Source organism: Aethalodelphis obliquidens, unplaced genomic scaffold, assembly GCF_003676395.1.
Source record: "Aethalodelphis obliquidens isolate GAN/ISIS:26980383/991018 unplaced genomic scaffold, ASM367639v1 scaffold43, whole genome shotgun sequence".
Taxonomy (NCBI): Eukaryota; Metazoa; Chordata; class Mammalia; order Artiodactyla; family Delphinidae; genus Aethalodelphis; species Aethalodelphis obliquidens.
The window spans coordinates 12,695,315-12,710,646 of NW_020837987.1; the positions used below are offsets into that span (position 1 = coordinate 12,695,315).

The window sequence follows — 15,332 nt, forward strand, 5'->3', positions numbered from 1 at the left end:
CCTACCCTTCTTCCCAGGCCCACACATACTTCACTCATGTTGCTTCCTCAGGGAACCTTTACTTGACAGCACCCTATAGAGGATGTCACATCCTCTGTTGTACTGTCATGGCACTCATCACAGTAATTTTAGTCATTTTTGCAATATTTGATTACCTTTCTGACTATATTTGTTGAATAAATGAAAAGTATTACCTTTCACTTGGCCCACATTTATATTTTTATATATGTGTGTGTATATTTATTTATTTATTTATTTATTTATTTATTTTTGGCTGCATTGGGTCTTTGTTGTTGCAAGTGGGCTTCCTCTAGTTGCGGCAAGCGGGGGCTACTCTTCGTTGCGGTGCCCGGGCTTCTCATTGCGGTGACTTCTCTTGTTGCAGAGCAGGGGCTCTAGGCACGCGGCCTTCGGTAGTTCTGTCACGTGGGCTCAGTAGTTGTGTTTCGTGGGCTCTAGAGCGCAGGCTCAGTAGTTGTGGCGCATGGGCTTAGTTGCTCCGCGGCATGTGGGATCTTCCCGGACCAGGGCTTGAACCCATGTCCCCTGTGTTGGCAGGCGGATTCTTAACCACTGAGCCACCAGGGAAGCCCCCACATTTTAATTAATGTACTACTTCCTGTAGAATGAAAAAAAAATGTGTTTAATTATCAATATCTATAAAGATTTATTTATTATGAAAAGGCTTGCTTTTTAAAAAATTTATTTTATTGAATGAAGTATAGTTGATTTAAAATGTTGTGTTACATATATATGGAAATTAAAAAAAAAAGAAATGGTTCTGATGAACCTAGGAGCAGGGCAGGAATAAAGACACAGACGTAGAGAATGTACTTGAGGACACGGGAAGGGGGAAGGGTAAGCTGGGACGAAGTGAGAGAGTAGCATTGACTTATATACACTACCAAATGTAAAATAGATGGCTAGTGGGAAGCGGCTGTATCCCACAGGGAGATCAGCTCGGTGCTTTGTGACCACCTAGAGGGGTGGGAAAGGGAGGGTGAGAGGGAGGGGACATGGGGATACATGTATACATATAGCTGATTCACTTTGTTACACAGCAGAAACTAACACAACAATGTAAAGCAATTATACTCCAATAAAGATGTTAAAAAAATTTTTAAATAAATGATAGTACCATAATCATTGCTAATTTATGTCAGCCTCAATTCTAATACTTTCCACTAGTCTGTGTTTAGTTGCTGTCTTGATATTGTTTTTGCAGATGGTTCTAGTCTTTAAAAGAGAATTCACCAATAGAGATGTGATGCAAAAAAAAAAAGTCAATTTCTGCTGTACAGCAAAGTGATTCATTTATACATATATAGACATTCTTTTTCATATTCTTTTCCATTATGGTTTATCACAGGGTATTGAATATAGTTCCCTTGTGCTATACAGTAGGACCTTGTTGTTTATCCATCCTGTATATAAGAGTTGGCATCTATTAATCCCAAACTCCCAATCCTTCCCTCCCCCAAACACCTTGGCAACCACAAGTCTGTTCCCTATGTCTGTGAGTCTGTTTCTATTTCATAGATAAGTTCATTTGTGTCATATTTTAGATTCCACATATAAGTGATATCTTATGGTATTTGTCTTTCTCTTTCTGACTTAACTCAGTATGATAATCTCTAGGTCCATCCATGTTGCTGCAAATGGCTTTATTTCATTTTTTTAGAATAAATAAATTTATTTATTTATTTATGGCTGCATTGGGTCTTCGTTGCTGTGTGCAGGCTTTCTCTAGTTTCGGCGAGCGGGGGCTACTCTTGGTTGCAGAACACGGGCTTCTCATTGTGGTGGCTTCTCCTGTTGTGGAGCACGGGCTCTAGGTGCACGGGCTTCAGTAGTTGTGGCGCGTGGGCTCAGTAGTTGTGGCACACAGACTTAGTTGCTCCGCAGCATGTGGGATCTTCCGGGACCAGGTCTCGAACCTGTGTCCCCCACATCAGCAGGTGGATTCTTAACCACTGCACCACGTATTTCATTCTTTTTATGGCTGAGTAGTATTCCATTGTATATACCACATCTTCTTTATCCATTCATCTGTCGATGGACATTTAGGTTGTTCCCGTGTCTTGGCTATCATGAATGGTGCTGCTGTGAACGTAGGGATGCGTGTATCTTTTTGAATTATAGTTTTGTCTGGATATATGCCTAGGAGTGGGATTGCTGGATCATATGGCAACTCTGTTTTTAGTGTTTTTTTTGAGGTACGCGGGCCTCTCACTGTTGCGGCCTCTCCCGTAGCGGAGCACAGGCTCTGGACGCGCAGGCTCAGCGGCCATGGCTCACGGGCCCAGCCGATCCGCGGCATGTGGGATCTTCCCGGACCGGGACACGAACCTGCGTCCCCTGCATTGGCAGGCGGACTCTCAACCACTGCACCACCAGGGAAGCCCTGTTTTTAGTTTTTTGAGGAAGCCTCACACTGTTCTCCATAATGGCTGCACCAGTTTACATTCCCACCAACAGTGTAGGAGGATTCCCTTTTCTCCACACCCTCTTCAGCATTTGTTATTTGTAGATTTTTTTTTTTTTTTTTTTTCGGTACGCGGGCCTCTCACTGATGCGGCCTCTCCCGTTGCGGAGCACAGGCTCCGGACGCGCAGGCTCAGCGGCCATGGCTCACAGGCCCAGCCGCTCTGCGGCATGTGGGATCTTCCTGGACCGGGGCACGAACCCATGTCCCCTGCATCGGCAGGCGGACTCTCAACCACTGCGCCACCAGGGAGGCCCTGTAGATTTTCTTTATGATGGCCATTCTGACCTGTGTGAGGTGGTACCTCGTTGTAGTTTTGATTTGCATTTCCCCAATAATTAGCGATGTTCATGAGCCTGTTGTCCATCTGTATGTCTTCTCTGGAGAAATGTCTATTTAGGTCTTCTGCCCATTTTTCGATTGGGTTGTTTGTTTTTTCGTTGTTGAGTTGTATGAGCTGTTAGTATATTTTAGAAATTAAGCCATTTTTGGTCACATTATTTGCAAATATTTTCTCCCAGTCTGTAGGTTGTGAAAAGACTTGCTTTTTAACCTGTCTTCTTCCTTTCCCAGTGCTCCTGAAGTTCCGCACAGATAAAGGAAGAGATCCTAATTCTGATACCTTCGGGGAAGATTCTGAGTTGTTGCTCCAGATTCGAAACGATGTGCTTGACTCCCTGGGTGTTAATCCTGACCTGCTTCCTGAAGACTTTGTCAGGTTGGTCTCAGTACTTATCACAGTTTAGCCTGGACTGATAAATGTCTGTTTTCAGTATTCGCCTTAATTTGGGGAGATGCTTTATTAAGACCGAAAGCCCTGAGTAGAGCCTCCTTTGTCACATTCTGCCACCTCCTGTGGCCCTCTGTCCTTCTGTTGGTATAACAGCAGCATATGAAAAATCGAGGTGACCTTGTATGTGTGCAGGTATAACTGCACGATAAATGGAGTGGTGGGGTCAGAAGAATGGGTTTATCATTTGGTAGATATTGCCCCATTGCCCTCCATTGATGACCTATCAGTTTATACCCTCAGCAGCAAAGGCATCCCTGTTCCCAGTGTCCTCACCCTTAGGTGCTGGGATGCTTTCACCTTAGGCGACCAGTCTTTTGCTCTTATACACAGTCAGGTTTAGGATTTGATTGGATCGGTCCAAAGGGAGACTGGGTCAGGAACCCCTTCCAAGGAGTTCTGGGGTCATCTCATTACTCTCACTCTCTTTCGGTGTATTTGGGGGACTCCCTAAACTGCTTTGCTGTGCTCCAGCTTGTAGCAGTAATAATGATGGCTAGAATTTACTGAGCAGCTGTTATAATACCAGGCATTGTGGTAGTTGCTTTCTGTACATGCTCTCTCTTGACAACAGCCCATTTTATAGGAGAAGAAAAGTTAATTTAGAGCTCAGAGAAGTTCAGTGACTAGTCTGAGGTTATACAGCTAATAACAACAGCACCACGTATTGAAGACTTTCTGTGCTTTACCAACACGGCCACGTTTAATTGTTGCAATAATCCTCAAAGTGTGTATTATTATTTTCTTCTCAGTTAAATGAAGAAACTGAGACTCAGAAAGATAGTCACTTGTCCAAGGTTTTAGTAAGTAGCCAACCAAGATCTCACCACACTGCTAATCGCTGGTAACAGCACAGTACCTTGGCTCCTTTTCAGCAATAAAGTGAATCGGAGTCCCTTCGTTCCCTAGTCCTTTCCTTCTTCACTCGTGGCTGGGATCCTCACTTAGACACTAGCAAACCTCAGCCGATTTAAGACCGGCAGTGGGCTTTGAATCCCCTGCCGGGCCCTCAGCCAGAAAGAGGCAGCTGTCTACAAGGTGCTTTTGTAAATTAGCACTGGGAGGTCGGGGCTGATGACACTGCAGGCTGGGATGGGGTGCCTGTTTCGGGCTAACAGCAGGCACACTTCTCTTAGTGGAGGAGCAAGTGGTGCCTGGCTCTGCCCTTCATGGCAGGAGGCAGGCAGGCTCTGCAGGGCTCCAGATTCAGTAGACGTAGCCAGGCCGCAGGGCCACCGAGCACACCCAGTGCCGCGTGCCAGGCCTGAGCGTGCTGCCGAGTGACTGATTTGGGTGTTTAGAGTGATGAACGGCCTGCCTCTGCATCGCCAGCCAGTGGCAGAGGCCCCCCTTCCCAGAAGGAGAAAGCCACAGCCTAACTGCTAACAGCCGGACTAGCTGCCGACTAGTTTCCTCTCCAAAGTGTGTCCCCCTACCCCTTTGCAGAAACCACTTTCCCGTGACTACGCCTCGTGTGCTCAGCCGCTCCCTCTCTATTGTCTTTTAAGTAAGAGGTGGTTGACGGCCTCTCGAAGTCCGTCTGTGGCTGGTGGAGGTGGGGCTGGTGGAGATGGGATAGGGACGCGGCGAGGAAATGAGCTGCCGTCTGGCAGCTGAGCTCCCCTCACAAATTGCCCACTGCCAGCTCCGAGCAGGGTGTGCTTACTTGAATAGGGAAAGCTGTGCCCAAGTCTCCATTTCCCTCATCTGTCTGTGAGCTGCTTGTCCTGTCCCTTCATGTTAGGTTATTTATTCTCTTTTCAGAGAGCTTTATTGCTTTTCTGATTATGAAAGTAACAGATGCCCATTGCCAGCAAATATAAAAGGGAAGAAAAGGATCATCCCTAGTCCTCCCAGTGAGAAGTGGCCACTGCTAACTTGGGGTTTCATTTGGGGGTTTAGCCTCACAGACATCGGTATGTGTATTTATTCAGGTTTTTTCTCTTTTTAAATATCAAGATTGTACTTTTCATGTGATAGCCTTCTTTTTCCAGCATATCATGGACTTGTTTGTGTCACAAATACAGATCCATAACTTCACTTGTGCTGCGTAATGTTTCACTGTCTGCCATATGGTTATTTATTTAGCCATTACCTTATTGGTGGTGGGTGTGTGAGTTATTTATAGTTTTTCACTATTATAAACACTTATGATGAACATTCATAATTTGTACGTGTAATATAACTTTTACTGTTTTAAAAAATTTTTTTTATTGTGGTGAAATACAACATAAATTATGCCATTTTAACCACTCGTAAATGGACAGGTCAGTGGCATTAAGTACATTCACATTGTTGTGCACCTGTCACTATTATCCATCTCCAGTACTTTTTCATCATCCCAAACTGAAACTCTGTCCCTGTCAAATACTAACTTCCCATTGTGCTGCCCCAGCCCCTGGTAACCTCTATTTTACTTTCTGTCTCTCTCTATGAATTTGATTGTTCTACGTATCTTGTATAAGTGGAATTATACAATATTTGTCCTTTTGTGAACTTACTGGTTTTCAAGTTTCAGAGATAATATACATATATTATGGAAAAATCAGATAGTGTGGAATAAATTCAAAGATGAAAATGAGGAGGCATGGAGGCACAGGCTGTTGGGTATGAGACAGGCTCAAGGATGTATTGTACAACACGGGGAATATAGCCAGTATTTATTTATTTTTTGGGGGCTGCACCATGTATAGCTAATATTTTGTAATAACTGAATGGAAAGTAACCTTTAAAAATTTTATAAAAGTTATAAAAAACAATTTAAAAAGAGGAAAATGAAAATTACTCATGATTCCATTAACCAGAGAAAATCACTGAATTTGTTATTATATTTTCTATTAGAGAATATGTAAAATCAAAAAAAATCCTTTGTAGATTAAAAAAACATATTCATTGTTAGTAAGCATGATGGGAAAAGGTACAACCTTTTAAGGAGGCAGTTTGGAAATAAGTATCGAGAGTCATTTAAGTGTTCCCTCTTTAGCCCAGTAATTCTGCTCCTTGATAATGAGAATATACCCGAAAGAAATAATGTGAGCAAATACTTATGTACCGAAGATATTCATTATCATATTTATAAGAAAGAGAAATTGGAAAGGCATTAGAGAGTTAATATTACAGAGCAAATGCAAGTACACAGATTAAAATGATATGAAAAATGTCAAGCATACAGAAAAACGGAAAGAATAGTGAACAGTAGTAAACATCTATATACCACTCAGTTAGATTCAGTTGTTAATATTTTGCTTTTTTATTTTGGGGAGGGGGCAGAATGATGACATGATGCTTAAGAATGCATCAGAGTTCATCTGTTGCATTTGGTTCTGTGCTGCTTTTAATCTGGGAGTTGGCAAACTGTGGCTTGCCACCTGCTTTTGTAAATAAAGTTTTATTCCACACCTACTCATTTGTGTATTATTTGTGACAGCTTTTGTAGAGTTTTTACAAAGAGTTTAAACAGAGACCATATGGCCTATAAAGCCAAAAAATTATTTGGCTTTAAAGCAGAATGTTAATGTCTGGTTCTTTACAAAGAAGGTTTTCCAACTCCTGATCTAGAACAGTTTACCGCCTTTTTTTTTTTTTTAGGAGTCCAGGCCAGTTATATTGTAGAATATCCCATATTCTGAACTTGTCTGATTATGTCTTGAGATGATGCTTGTTTTTTTCTTGTTTAGTTTTTATTATTTAGACTTATACAGTGAAATTTGTTCTTGTTTCCTCATGGTGTTTTGGTTTTATTTTTTAAATTTACATACAGTCAAATTTATTCTTTTTTGTTATGCAGTTCTGTGAGTTATTTGTTTTAAAGTTCCATAAAATTTTATGAAGACACAGAGTTGTGTAACTACCACTACAAACAAGATACAGAAAAGTTTTGTCACACACACACACACACACACACACACACACACACACACACACACACACACCGCCAAATTCCCTCATGCTGCCTTGGAGTAATCAGTCCCTTCCCTACCTGCAACCACTGACCTGTTCTCTATCCCTGTAGTTCTGCCTTTTTCAATAATGTAGTATAAATGGAATCATGCAGCATGTGTATTCTTTTCAAGTCTGGCTTCTTTCCCTTAGCCTAATACCTTTGAGATTCATCCACGTTGTACGAGTCGATAGCTCATTTCTTCTTATTGCGAGTAGTAGTCCATTGTATGGATGTACCACAGTTGATGCACCAGATGAAGGACATTTAGGTTGTCCCCAGTTTTTGGCAATTATGAGTAAAGCCACTATAAACATTCATGTGTTTTTGTGTGAACATAAGTTTTCATTTCTCTTGGATATGTATACCAAAGGGTGGAATTGATGGCTCATATGGTAACTGTTTAACAATTTGAACTCTCTTTCACAGTGGGCACACCACTTTACTATCCCACCAGCACTTTATCCAGGTTCCAGTTTCTCCACATCCTTGCCGACAAGTGTTATTGTCTGTCTGTTTCAGTGTTAGTGGGTAATAAGTTGCATCTCACTGTGGTTTTGATTTGCATTTCCCTAATGACTAATGATGTAGAGCATCTTTTCATGTGCCTACTGGCCGTTTGTGTATGTTTTTAGAGAAATGTCTATTTAGATCATTTGCCCATTCTTAAATTGGGTTATCTTTTTATTGTTAAATTGTAAGGCGTCCCTGGATACAAGTCCTTTTGTCAGATACATGATTTGTAAAAATTTTCTCCCATTCTGTGGGTTATCTGTTCACTTTCCTGATAGTATCCTTTGAAGTAGAAATGTTTAACTTTTATGAAATATAATTTATCTTTTTTCCCCCCATTTTTACATGTATGTTCCCGTCTGAAGAGTTTTACAGTTTTAGCTTTTGCATTTAGGTCTGTGATCCATTTTTGAATTAACCTTTGTACATGATGTGAAGTAGGGGTCCACATTAATTCTTTTGCCTTTAGAGACCCAGTTGTCCCAGTAACATTTGGAGAGTATTGCCATCTTAACAATATTAAGTCTTCTGATCCATGAACCTGGGGATATCTTTCCATTTATTTAAGTCTTTTATTTCTTTCAACAATGTTTTATAGTCTTCAGAGTATAAGTTTTACACATTTATTGTTAAATTTATTCTGAAATATTTTATTCTGTTGGATGCTATTGTAAATCAAATTCTTAATTTCATTTTAAGGATGTTCATTGCTCATATATAGAAATAGATTGATTTTTGTATGTTAATCTTGTCTTCTGCAGCCTTGCTGAATTTAATAGTTCAAATAATTTTTCTGTGGTTTCCTTAGAACTTTCTGTATACCAGATCATGTCATCTATGAATATATATATTACTTCTTTCCAGTCTGGATGCCCCTTATTTCTTTTTCCTTCCTTCCTTAAATGCCCTGGCTAGAATCTCCAGCACAATGTTGAATAGAAGTGGTGATAGCAGACATCCTTGTTTTGTTCCTGATCTTTCAGTCTTTTGCCATTAAGTAAGATGTTAGCTGTGGATTTTTCGTAGACGCCCTTTATCAGTTTAAAGAAATTTCCTTCTCTTCCCAGTTTGTTGAGTGTTTTTATCTTGAAGAGGTGCTGGATTTTGTCTCATGCTTTTTCTGTGTCTGTTGAAGTGATCATGTGTCTATATGTTGCTGGTTTGGTTTGCTAGCATTTTGTTAAGATGATTTTAAAAAAGCAGAATGTTAAATTTGTATAGTACGATCACATAGAATGTAGGTGAATTTTTTTTTTCTTTTCTTTTTTCGGTACGTGGGCCTCTCACTGCTGTGGCCTCTCCCGTTGCGGAGCACAGGCTCCGGACGCGCAGGCCCAGCGGCCACGGCCCACAGGCCCAGCCGCTCTGCGGCATGTGGGATCTTCCCGGACCGGGGCACGAACCCATGTCCCCTGCATCAGCAGGCAGACTCTCAACCACTGCGCCACCAGGGAAGCCCTGTGAGCTTTTTTTTAAAGGAAAGATATTCCCACATTTGACTGTCTTTGAGTAGTAGAATTATGGTGACTAGTTTCGCGTTGGCATAGTTCTCTGTGTATTTTATAGTTCTGCAGTGGACCTTGGTACGCGGGAGGAAGAGCTGCCTCTGTGGATGGACAGATGGGAGTGCTGGGCCCGGCCAGGGCGTGAGGAGATGGGCATCCCCAAGCACAGTTGATGTGAGCTGAATGGGTATAGCCTTTCTGGAGGGCATTTTGGCACAATGTGTCAGGACTCAACAATTCTGTATTTTGGAATTTGCCATAAGGAATTGTTTGGACACCACTGCCAAGATGTATGGTCACAATGTTGAACCGCTTAAATATCCATCCGTAGGTTACAGGGCACAATGAGTAACAGCTGCTATGACTTGGGTTTTAAATTATATATGTTTAGATATGTGCCCTTTTAAAAATGTCTGGAAGGGTGTGTACCAAACCAAGAAGACGGGAGGTGGCCTCCTCGTGGTAGGGTTCCGTAGGGAAGCTTTCCTCTTAACTTGCCTGCACCTCAATTTGCTCATTTAAAAAACCCCTTTGTGTTCAGGGATGGGAACTGGCGAGGCATGCTTCCTCTGGGGAGGTGGGGGGAGAAGGCGTTCGGCTGTCCAGGATGGGTAATTGGGGCAGGTGACAATATTAGCTAAAATTTCTCCTCTGGATACCCATCCTGGCCCAGAAGGGTGGGTAGCTACGTGGGTAGTGAAGGCTCTTTTCTGCTCCCGTGCTTTAATCTCAGGCCCCAACTTTCCTGTGCCTCCTGCATGTTAACACAGGCCTGCTCCTGACATCTGTCTGGGAAGAGCATATAGAACCCACTGCCCATGTGGGTCAGGAGAGAATTGCGAGAATGTGACCAGGGCACTGAAACATCTGATATTTGTAGGGCTTTATTTTTAGGACGCACAGATATAGCCTTTCCTTTAACTTTAAAAAAGAAAAAAAAAAGTTGTGAAACAATTCTTGCCTGCCAAGGTTCAGAGGTCATTCCCAGCCACCTACTAACCTGGATCAGATTTAATTTTCACGCCTAGTTGCCAGCATTCGCATTGCTGTCTGAATTGACTCCTCCCGGTAGGAGATGTTTTCATTCAGGTGAACCTACTACTGACCTTTTCCAGATGTCCTTACCAGCCTCCCTGTCTCAGTGCGCCATTTCATTTGTCTTCTCTTTTAGGTACTGCTTCTCTGAGATGGCCCCAGTGTGTGCAGTGGTTGGAGGGATCCTGGCCCAGGAAATTGTGAAGGTAAAAAGTCACTGTGGCATAGAAAATCGCTGACCCTCCGCACCATGACCTTGGATGTGCCAACAGAGAGAACCCAGGACTGTCTTAGAGAGCTGCCTGGTTTCTCTGACTCCACTCACCCTGTCTCCTGCCCTCCCCATTCTCTTCCTTCCTTCCTTTTTCCACCCCGTCCTCTTCTCTCCAGCCCATCTAGGTGGGCCTGCGGCAACTGATCTTTGAGTGCCTGCCTACTCAGAGCTGGACAAAGAGCCCGTGAGGTGCTGCCCACCGTCCCCTGACTATACCAGCCAGTCATCTGGCACTTATGATATTTGTCAGGTATTCTGCCCTTGCAGCTCTATGAAATGGGCACTGTCCTGACCCCCATTTAAGGGGTGACACCGAGGCCCAGAGAAGGGATTCCACGACCCGTGCTTCTCCACCTCTGCCTCACGGTTTCCCTCCACACATGGCCATGGCGTCACAGCACCCTCTTGTTACTGCACACACCGTAGGCGTGTATAGAGCAGGGGCAGATCAGTACCAGTGGAGCCTGTGCAGTGTGCCAGGAGCCCCACAAGGCTCTATCCAGTGTGACCTGTGCCCACATTAGGCAGGTGTCGTTGTCCCTCTCAGAAGGGAAGCATTTCATGTAGTGTCATGGGGTAACCAAGTAACTAGCACAGCCTTTTGAGTCTCTTCTGGAACGTTCGAGTTGCCAGAACTATAGCATACCCCCAAATGTATTTTACTTTCTTTGGGGACTTTTGATCTTTGCCCAAAGATATTGAATTTGCCTTTTGCAGGTTCTTAACTGCTTTAGTGGACTTGCAGTGATGGGGTGTCCTTTTCTTTCATGGAGCAGAGTCGTGCCTGGTCAAATAATTCTCCACGTCCATTTGCATGTCAGGTTTGAGCTTAGGAGGACGATTTGGAGACCAGCTGTCACTACTTTGTCCTGCTCTGGAAACATTTGACTCAATTTGATGGTCTCACCATCCTCTCAAGGCCTTTTTTTTCTCTCTTCTTTCCTGATCCTTCTCTGTGGATCAGTTGTTTCCCTAAATCTAACTTTCTAAGTCATAGGCAGTAGGGGTGAGCACCGAGGAGGTACAGTGGAGAAGAGGAGAAGCATGGGATGCTGTGCCTGCTTTCCCGCTCATGCCTTCTGCTTAACCCAGACTGATAAAAAAGTTCAGCTGTGTCCCCAGTCTGAGAAGTTGGCTGCCCAGAGGACTGTGTTGAGAAGGATTCTGAGGCTGCCTATAGAGAGTCTTGGCAGGAAAGAGTACAGTGAAGAATAAGGGGGGGAATGGGAACATAATATACTTTTTGTAGCCTACAGTGACGACAACAATAGTAGATATTCATTGAAAGCTCATACGTACCTACTGCACAGAGACCATGTTCCCTACATGGATAGACTCATTGGATCCTTACAACAACCCAAGAGGTAGGAGCTGGTGATCCCTCCTGTATGAAGAAGGCACTGAGGTGCAGAGAAGCGGCAGAGCCAGGACTCGAGCCCCTGCCATCTGGTTTCTGAGCCTGTGCTCTGCCATCAGGCCTCAGGTGCCCTCCCTAAAGGCCCTCCCGTCCGGCAGGGCTCTGTGTGGACCCGGGGCCACCATCCTTGCACCCTTAGCCTCACCTCCATACCTCCCATTGAGAAGCTGCTCCCTGAGTTTTTCATGTGGGATGGAGATGTGGGTCAGGCAGGTGGCCCTGACCCCACTGTGTGCAGGGGCTTCTCTGCATCCCAGTCCTAACCTCTAGTGCAGCCCCCTCCTTCCTGCCTGCAGGGGACAGCTGTTGCCCAGCATCTTGTTTCTGTTTATCCCAGATAGCCAGAGTACTCTGCATTCTTGGTTGCTGGGTGTGTTTGGAATCTTCTCCTACCCCCGTCTTGCTTGGGAAGCACTTTACCTTTTGCCCCATGTTCACCCCATGCCCTGCTGTCTTGTCCCCACCACTCCCCCTTACTTAACACCGTTTCAGCTTCGGCCAGCTGGTGGTAAAGGCCTGCAATCTGAGGGCCGTGGACCTCCCCCTTTTCCCTGGTAGGACCATCTGACCACCCGTAAAAAGCAAACATCGGAAGATGGGGGGGCAAATGTATAAGTCTGTTCCCTTGGAATCATCTTTGTTTCCCTCCTTCCTTGCATCATTCCAGACACCACATGTTCTATCCATGTCCTCTGTCACGTCCCGCTTCGTTGGGTTTAATCATCCTTCTTTTCTCTCCCCACTGTCCGCGGTCGGTCTCCCCACCTAGAGTGCTAGAGGTGAGAGTGACAGCAGCCGCCTTATCAGGCTCCACGTGGAAACGCCTTGTAGCACCTCCTGGAACTCGGGTTCTCGGGCCTAAGATCCACCTGTGGGCTCTTGGGCCCTTCCCCCTGGCTGAGTGCTTGGGGCCTCAGCTATTGGGAAAGGACCTCTGGCCCCCGTTAGTCATAGCAGCTCCCAGTTATTGAGAATTTACTACATTCCCGACACGTTACAAGCTTGATCGCATTTCCTACTCACCAGGGGCCCTAGCAGGCAGGGGCCATTTATTTGCCATTTCATATGCCAGCCCAGAGAAGCAAACCTCTGATCCAAGCCCCAGGCAGGGAGGGACTTCAGAATCCTTAATATCTAGCACAATACCTGACACAGAGTAGATGCTCAATACATTGTCCTCAGAAGAATGGTTATTTCCGGAATAACCACTTGGAATAGGTATAATTGTTTCCATTTTACAGATGAGAAAGTGGATTGGGATTGGCACTCAGTCCAAGGAGGAGAGGTTCGGGATGTTTAGAGCACACTCCCGACCTTGTAAAGGAGGTCCTGCCTTAGGGACGACAGCATGGTGCTCCCGGAAACCTTGAAACCCGCCTAGCAATCTGCGTAGGTGATGTCTTCCTCATTAAACAGTAACCCTTCTTGTGTTGAAAATGTCCACTATCGCCTATGGACCTTTCCCAGTACACACAGGTACATGCATGATTCAGCATGTAATTTCAGGGACTCTTAACTGCATCTCTAACAGTGCTGTGAACTTCTGTTAACCCCACGAGATAATCATCATTTTCATGGCTGACTGGCATGTCCCAGGCCCTCTGGACCCCAGCCCTGTCCTGTCCTGTGGAGGGCAGGCAGCACTGCCTTCTCGTGGAAGCACCACTTCTGCATCAGTGAGTGTCCCCCTAGGTGACGGAGGCTGCAGCCTCAGACGTGTTGGAATGAATCAGTGCCTTTCTCAGTTGAATAGTCATAAATAATTATTACTGCCGTTAGCCAAGTGGTGCTTCTCCATGTTAGGCATTGTTTTAGATATTTGAGGTACAGCATCTTTTTTAATCCCTAGGATAAAACATTTGTTATTTTCATTTTACATGGGGAAAGTAAAGGTCAGAGAGGCTAAATGATCTGCTCAAGGACACACAGCTGGTAAGGGACAGAGCAAAGGGACATGACAATTACAATCAGAAATGTTTCCCAACATAACCAGATAGCCCCTGGGGAGCAAAATCAACGTCTCTTGCGAACCACTGCCCATGTTGCTTTTAGAAGATTTCAGTTTGGGGGTTTATTCTCTTTTCTCCATTTTATCCCTTTTAAAGCACTTGAGCTGAACCCTCTTCTTGTTTTGCTCCCCAGGCCCTGTCTCAAAGGGACCCTCCTCACAACAACTTCTTCTTCTTTGATGGCATGAAGGGGAACGGGATTGTGGAGTGCCTTGGCCCCAAGTGAACCCAAGACTTGGCAGCCCTGGTGATGCTGCCCTGCGGCATGCCCACATGTGACCCCTGTCCCCTTCCCCCGTGAAGGCCCTCTCCAGGCGAGGGAAAAGTGAAGTCATCGAACCAATACAAACCATTTCCTGTGAGCAGTGAGGTCATACAGATGTGCTGCTTCTAAGCACCAGTGGCTGCTAAGCAAGGGGCGTAGGTCCTGGCTGTCGCCGTTCCCGTCCCAGGCCTGCGCGGCCAGCACCGGACAGCCCCCTCTGACTCCTCGTCGTGGCGTCACCAGTCCCCCCGGCCAGGAACCAGCACGCCTTGTTGCTTAGAAGCCTCTTGCCATCTTCTTGGCCTTAGTCCCCGCCTGATGTCACACAGAGAGGAGCATGACTTCAGGTGGGGAGTAAGGCCTAGGACTGATGAAACACTAGTGGAACCACAGTTCCAAATGCAGACAGGTGCCCTTAGAGAGGAAAAAACGTGGCAGGCGGAATGTATTTCCTCCAAAGTTTGAGACTCTGAAAAACAACAGGTGGCATCTGGTGTGCTATTCTTGAGTTTTAGTTGAGGATTAGTTGAGTTCCAGCCTGGATTTTGGACGAGAGGAAATATCACCAAGTCCTCTTGGGTATGAGGGTGAGACCTTGCAAATGGAATATTAGCGGGAAAGCTCGTTTTAAAAAGGCAGATTCCCTGGTCCCACCCCCTGGGGATTCTGACTCCTTGGCCGTGAGCTGGGACAGAGGAGCCTGCCCTTCCCACGGAGCCCCACTCCGACACCGTGCTGACCCTCGCTCTGGAGGCTGTCGCATGTTAAGGGCTGTATCGGCCCTTCATTTACCCCCCTGAATTGCAGCTGTTCATGTTTTTTTTATATTTTCTATATTTCCTTGGTTCTTTAAAAAGGAATGATTGAAATAAAGTTATTTGCTTTAGGATTTGCTTGTTTTTCTTCCACATTACAAACTTCTTCCTCTGACAGGGAGCGATCCTATCAATTGCCTAAACCTGAAGAAATGTCCCTGGATGCTTTAACATGACACAAAGATCCTCCCCTCCGTCACTATTCCTGGGCAATGCAGCAAGAGTTATTCTAGCATGCAGAAGCTTCTGATTCTTATTGTCTGTTGAATAATTCAGTTAAGTAG

The 15,332-nt window shown here is 44.8% G+C and overlaps 1 protein-coding gene across 4 annotated transcripts in view; it reads left to right on the forward strand.

Annotated features, from left to right (window-relative positions):
• SAE1 (SUMO1 activating enzyme subunit 1) overlaps positions 1-15,122 on the forward strand; it is a 74,268-nt gene extending 59,146 nt beyond the window's left edge. For 3 of the 4 annotated variants that reach the window (XM_027079968.1, XM_027079971.1, XM_027079970.1), the window contains 4 exons: positions 3,059-3,203; positions 10,405-10,474; positions 13,201-13,348; positions 14,102-14,213. In XM_027079968.1, the coding sequence (XP_026935769.1) occupies positions 3,059-3,203; positions 10,405-10,474; positions 13,201-13,329 (344 nt within the window). In that variant the 3' untranslated portion in view covers positions 13,330-13,348; positions 14,102-14,213. Of the gene's footprint in view, positions 1-3,058; positions 3,204-10,404; positions 10,475-13,200; positions 13,349-14,101 lie in introns of all 4 variants that reach the window. The other variant, XM_027079969.1, reaches the window with a different exon arrangement.
• Positions 15,123-15,332: the final 210 nt, after the last annotated feature.